A 7,500-nucleotide genomic window follows, 5' to 3' on the forward strand; every position below is an offset into this window, starting at 1 on the left:
AATTATATGGGATCTAAATTTCTAATGGGTAAGTTTTAAGTAGCATTCAAATCACGCAGATTAAACAAGACAGAACATAACACGATCTTATTGTATAGTCACGTATTCATTTATGTATACATAATATGTTATGATATCGTCGTCTATAAATATCCGGCTTTCCTGTTCGCAGAAATATTCGATGGAGTGCTACATGCGCCAGGAATGGAGTGACGACCGCTTACGATTCAATGGACCTCTGAAGCAATTGACCCTGAACATTAAGATGTTGGAAGCACTTTGGAAACCGGACACTTACTTCCACAATGGCCTTGGATCCTACGTCCACATGACCACTAGACCCAACAAGCTTATACGAATCAATCAGAACGGTGACCTTCTGTACTCCATGAGGTAGGTTAAAAATTCACTGAATGTAGTTTACACATCACAAATTCTACACCTTTTTTATCTTTCGCATAAAAGCCTTTCTTTTTTTCTTGAACTTCAAAAAATTAAATTAAAAGTAAAAAAATTAAGGATCCAATAACTGAAGGAGAGTTTTAATAGCACAATTTATTAAAATTTCCAAATATCTTAACTTTCCTTGAATGTTTACAATTACCCAAATAACCGATTTGACACCTAAGAGTCAATAAGTTTATTTATGAATATACCTAAATGAAGATTAAAATTTTCAAAGTTTGCGGTGTCTATGTAAGTAACTTCCTACTTCATAAATTGTAAAACTACACGAACAGTACTATAGACAAAAAAATTAACTTGGTAATGTATAATGGTATCTTAGTAGGAAGTAACACACATGAAAAGTTGGTACAGTATATCTTCCTCTTAAAACAAACTGCAGTACCAGGACCAAAAAAAAAAAAAAAAAAAAAAAAAAAAAAAAAAGTTGTCAAATGCCATGTACCGTATATATTTACGTGATATTGAAGACAATGATTAATTGATATAGAGCAGTGGTTCTCGAACTTCTCTGGCCGTTACCCACTTTTCCTACAGGATACTAATCCATGGCCCACCGCCAAGCATAACCCGTGACTACAGTGACTGTCTACAATCCTACAGTCATTAGGTTCTTATAAAAACCACTAGCAAATCCTGTGGTTTTATTTATTCCATGCATTTCTTGACTTCTTTCGTAAAGTATTATCAAAGACATTGTACTTTGCCTTCGCTGAATTTCATATACTTATCTAAATAGTACTAAAGAAATATGTTAATATGGTGCACAACAATACAAAATGGATATATTGCCGAAAAATACTTACGCAATCAACTAGGAAAAAATTAAATAGAAAAAAATTCCATTGACTGAAAAGTCACTTAATCCCATGGTATATGATATGATTTTATCATTGACAATGCTGATGACTAAATAATTCTGAAGTGAAATACTATCTCAGGGAATCATAATCAACTACGACAACCAGGACCTTCAGTGACCACACGCCCACCTCCTCCCACTTGATTTTGCTTCTGAACATTCATACCACGTTCGAGTTTCCTTCACTTGAATCCCAATTTTACTCAGTGTGATGGATGATGTTGCAGATTATCAACAAGCTTTCTGAGTCTTGATTTTTTTTTTTAAAGCACAATGAAGGTCATGCTTCACTCAAGTCTGTGGTGATATTTCATTTTAATATGGAGTAGTTGAGGGAACGCAGCCTCTCAGGAATATGTCGAGGAAAATGGTAAGGGATGACGAAGAGCAAAGTTACATAAGTTTGGGTATGAAGCTGACAGAGATGACCAAAATACTGAGAGAGAGAATCAGTTTCAAACTTCATTTTGGCTACATAATCCTCCTAAAGTGTCAACAGCTCTTTTAGGGCATCACCAATGTCATCAGGATTTTGGACATATGGGAATTATCTTTTAAATTCCCCTTCTAAGAGGTAATCAGGGTATGTTTAGAAACTTCATACTCTTCTGGAATTTGCGACTCTGTCTCTAACATGCCCAAGTTTCCCATTTCAACTTTGCGTCTCCAATTCTCAATCTTACGAATGAAAGTTTTGATTTTGTCGACAAAATCATTTGTTAAGCCTTCAATCCCTTGGAGTTCAAGGTTTAATGTGTTTACTCGTAGCTGTCTAAATACTGTAAGTCACCTGCAGATCTTGCTGAGAACATATTTCGCTTATTCTATACTGTAAGGAAGAGAACGATCTCTCCTTTGAAATTAAATACATGGTGATACATTTCCCTTTGATAGCCAGCAGACTGCTGGATGAAATAGTTTCATGAGTTGCATTCATATTTTGGCAGAGTTTCTTGAAAAGGCATGAACCATCATTTCATTCGTGCCTTGTTCTTCGATGCTGTGGGAGATTTAGCTAATTTTTCTCTGATAAGATACGTTATCCATTACATTTATGGAAGATGGTAATATATTCGGTAGCCAATGCTTACGGAACCATTGTTCAAATACGACACTGTTCATTTGACTGTGATAGTAGTTTTTCTTAAATTGGTTGTTTCTGATGTGCCAAAAATTGCTCTAGAAACCTCAGTAATAGGACCTCCTTTCTGTTTTTCTAAAGCAAAATATTTCGAAACATTATAAACAATCTCTCATTCTTGACCAGTAAGTACTGTTGCTTTGGATGGGGATGGATGACCGTTCATTCCGGCTGACAAAAAGTTTATGATGCGTTTGTGTGTCTCCTTTGATTGACTATAATCTTTTTATAAATTATAGTTTAAAATTCTCTCTCTCTCTCTCTCTCTCTCTCTCTCTCTCTCTCTCTCTCTCTCTCTCTCTCTCTCTCTCTCTCTCTCTCCCCTGCATCTGGGTGTGGGCCTCAAGCAGCAAGCTAGCTACTGCCAGTACCTGCCCGCAAGGGACACTTTCTGACGAAAGCCGATTAATGAATGTCCATCGCTGACCTGAGAAATTACATCGGATGAGTCATGTTTCTTTATAGTACGACTGAATATTGTTACAAAACTATAACAATCAAATGTAGAGTTTTTATATAATTAAATCTTAACAATTAAAGTAATTGAATTTATTATAACCATCAAATGCCATCCTTTTCGCTTTATTTTCGAAACACAGTGTCGGAAATATGGCAATGTGTGTATTTTATCTTTTGGAATATCTCGACCTTCTTCGTAAATTCCACAGAGTTTAGCGACAAAGTACACATCTCGTTGTGGATTTTTGTGTCAATTTCTCCACGCATATTGCCGTGTGAAGCTCATGCACATAAAGCATATGAATGGAATCTATTTGAGATGATAAAAAAACAATCATCGACAATCACACGCGCACTACAATAAAATCAATCCTTGCCTCGCCGTTATCACAAAACCTTAACTGACAGAGTATGTGGCTTCTAACGTGTCATATAATCTACTCATACACAATGTTTTGTCTTAAATACGAAAATAATTTTTTTCTACTGCTACGAAGTCAGCAATAAATGCATGATTCATATGTGCACTGTCATTTAAGTTATTTTCTATTCCGATTACCCTGGGCCCCGTAATCTGAAACCGGTTTAAAGTTACCGGAGGGATGTAGCTTGAAACTGGGACTAGCTTAGTTTACACCGGCAGCCACAGTAGAGAGAGAGAGAGAGAGAGAGAGAGAGAGAGAGAGAGAGAGAGAGAGAGAGAGAGAGAGAGAGAGAGAGAGAGCGCACTAGCATTAGTTTGGCGGCAGCTCTTCACTGCTTGCTTCGTATCCCTTACAATGGGAGGGGGGGGGGGGGGGGCTTTGAGCCGCGGTAACATCATAATACCTAAACATTTGCCATTCCATTACAGATACTCCACTGAATGTATAATGACACTGCGATTCCCATATTTCCATTATTGCGGTTAACTTGGTTTCTTTACAGCACTTATAGAAAACGAGAAGGTACTTAAAACTACTGTGATTGATATTTAAATCATCTATGCAAACTGTTGTAGAAAATTCGTTATATTTTGATTTAGTAGTCAGACAATTAGTATTGGTAGATATTATGATTGTAATTAGTCAGTGATAATACTGTGAACTTAGGTGGAATTTCTTCTTTCTTAATAGGTCTTTTGAATGGTTTTAAGCCTACGATATTCAAAGGACTAAACACATAATCGTTGGAACTTCAGTAGTTCAAACAAGTTGTACTGTAAATCCTTCTCTGTTGTTACTGATCGTAGCATACTTCATATAATTCTATTTTTTTCTATTATTATCACTCATAGTTAATGCGTTATTCCCCTATTTCCTTTCGGCTCTCACCTGCTGTCTCTGTTGGAGCCCTTGGGCTTATGGCATCCTTCTTTCCCCGCCAGGGTTGTAGCTTGGCTACTGATAATTAAAATGATAACAATAACAAAATATTGGAGTTTTCGTAAAACCTCACAACCCTTTATTAAACAAAATGCCATATACAGTTCAAATTCCCACGCATGCCTTGACAGACCGAAATTCAATTCCCCAAGAAATTTCATAAATATTAGGCAGAGAGAGAGAGAGAGAGAGAGAGAGAGAGAGAGAGAGAGAGAGAGAGAGAGAGAGAGAGATTTTATAACTAAAAATGGAAATGCATAACTTTTGTAAACTGGTGTCCTTAATGCAGTTACTTTGTAAGAATATCGTGTAGGACTGAGCATATGCTAATGCACGTGTGTTTATATGTGAACTTGCTCTAAAAATATGAAGCTGAGTTATTACATTCCTCGTATTTCCGCTCTGTTGCGTTCCCGACATTCTTAAGCAGGATATGATAGTATATTCTGACCAACCAGGAGGAAAAAACGGCTATTTTTAATGCGGAAATAATTAGCAATAATTATGTTCGTATCGATTTGCAAGAAAGTAAGTCTCCGTAAATTTTTATTTCAACTTGCATTCTAACATCAAGTGTTCATATTTCCACATAAAATATTTCTACAGACCCAAGATCTGTCTAGTGGGGAAAAAATATCTGTATAGTTCTAGCTCCAATTTATATGAATTCCTTTATTCTTATCAGCAACTTTCAAAAATTCTTATTTAATACATTCTCCTCTTGAAAGATTGTGTAAAACACGCATGAAAGCAAAAGCCTTTCTCAAATACAATTCACTTTGCTATTTGTTCCCTTTTCCTTTAAAAAATCCTCACCGAAATATTTCTTATTTTGCCACGGTGTTGCCCTTCTATCTTTCAAGTCTCTCTTTCCCTCCTTACAAAGTCCGTCTATTAACTTTATCACATATTTGGGAGAGAGAGAGAGAGAGAGAGAGAGAGAGAGAGAGAGAGAGAGAGAGAGAGAGAGAGAGAGAGAGAGAGAGTGTCAGTCGTTTAATATCACTATGAACTCTAAAGTCATGGAAAATTAAATAATCAAACCGTCCAGACAAAAAAAAAAATGCTAAAAATTACATTGGCTATTAAGTGCTACCTTAATAGAGGACAGTTCTTCTTCTTTGCAGAAAACTTTATCATCATTAACCCTGAACACGAGTAAAAAGCAATGACTGCCAAAACAACCTTTCACAGAATATAATGGTCATTTTTTAAAATAATATTATGACAACAACTCAACTGATAATAAATTTTTACCTACAGTATAAAAATGGTATTGAACTTCATAAAAACTGAAGTAATGTTCATCACAGTTAGTAGTAGTATTAATATTTGATTTAAACGTGCGACTATAGGACACTTATAAGAATGAACGAGGAAAAATTCGAATGAAGACGAAAACCTTTGCTTAAAATACATTTCTGATGCCTTTGAAATTCTGCGAGAGAACTCATTTCTTTAACTTTTCTGAGCGCCAACCTCTCAAAAACTTAAATAAACGAAATTGCCAGTATATATATATATATATATATATATATATATATATATATATATATATATATATATATATATATATATATATATACATATATAAAAGTCTAAGAGCAGTCTACGAGGTTTTAGTAAAGATGAATCAACTTATGAAATGTTAAATTTAATAAATTCAGTACCTAAGGGATCAATACGGCAGTGTTTCCTGTTTTTCTCTGGTGCCTGGAGTTTACTCCTTTATGAATTCTTAGAATTATAAATTCTGCTTCCAGTAACAAAATGCTCTCATTAAGAAAACGCTATAAAATATTGAATGAATTTGTGATTACCAAATGGAGTCAAGGGACTACTGAAGACATTCTGGTTGAACAAAAGGGTCAAGTACATCATATGACAAGTTATCCCACACTCAGATCTTTCAATATAAATACAACGGTGCCCGCAAAAGATCAGACAGGTAGAACGAGGTGCTCAAAAATACGTGTAAATGATAGGAAAGGTATTCGGATAATTTGAAATTTAGTGTATGTTCCTCTATTGAGTGGAGTACCTTAACGTGGCAAGAGGAGTTGCGTATAGCTTATGATCAACTAAGCTGTACAAGTCAGGGCCACCAATACTAGGTTGGTTTGCAGTGATCGATCAGACTAGTCTCCCCCATCACCAGAGTGGGGATGAAAATGACTTTGCCCTGCAGTGGAGTGACTAGAAACAGCTGCATTTGTTGTTGTTGTTGTTTTATGTTCCTAACACTTTAGATCATCCCCAGTGTAGCCACGATAATGTGTGGTACGAGGTGGATGAACCACTAGATTTGTGAGCTTAATGTCAAGAGTAACATAAGCCAGCCTTGAAGGTTATTCATATGCTGAAAGTTCAGTCATATAAGGTCACGCTTTTGTAATGTCCCCTCGTTATGCTTAAGGCAAATTCGTGAATAAACCAGGCACCAACGGCTGAGGTTTGATTTACTACTCGTGTTTACTATGTCTTTGTCTAAATGACCAAATAAAAAAAGTCGTCATTTCTCAGCTGGATATGTGAATCACAAAATAAGTTCTACTTCCTTGCAAGATGCAATATGTTATAACTCTGTAGCAGTAGTCATAGTGACAGCAGTAATCCGTAAGAAAAAAAATTAACTAAAGCCAAAGCGTACTTCATATCTCCCCTATACAATATAGAGGTACATGTCTTTATGGCTAAGAATGGAAATGCATAACTTTTGTAACCTTGTGTCCTTAATGCAGTTACTTTGTAAGAATATCGTGTAGGACTGAGCATATCCTAATGCACAAGCGTGTTTATATGTGAACTTGCACTGAAGATATGAAGCAGAGTTATTACATTCCTCATAATATATATATATATATATATATATATATATATATATATATATATATATATATATATACATACAGTATATATATATATATATATATATACATACAGTATATATATATATATATATATACATACAGTATATATATATATATATATATACATATATATATATACATACAGTATATATATATATATATATATATATATATATATACATACATACATACAGTATATATATATATATATACATACATACATACATACAGTATATATATATATATATATTTATATATATATATATATATATATATATATATATACTGTATGTATGTATGTATGTGTATATATATATATATATATATATATATATATAT

General features: G+C 34.4%; 1 protein-coding gene across 1 annotated transcript in view; it reads left to right on the forward strand.

Moving 5' to 3' along the window:
• LOC137616411 (gamma-aminobutyric acid receptor subunit alpha-2) overlaps positions 1-7,500 on the forward strand; it is a 366,980-nt gene that overhangs the window by 297,659 nt on the left and 61,821 nt on the right. Inside the window, exon 5 of the mRNA XM_068346148.1 lies at positions 173-393. Within this exon, the coding sequence (XP_068202249.1) occupies positions 173-393 (221 nt within the window). The remainder of the gene's footprint in view (positions 1-172; positions 394-7,500) is intronic.

The sequence above is a fragment of the Palaemon carinicauda genome, chromosome 22, assembly GCF_036898095.1.
Source record: "Palaemon carinicauda isolate YSFRI2023 chromosome 22, ASM3689809v2, whole genome shotgun sequence".
NCBI classification, from domain to species: domain Eukaryota; kingdom Metazoa; phylum Arthropoda; class Malacostraca; order Decapoda; family Palaemonidae; genus Palaemon; species Palaemon carinicauda.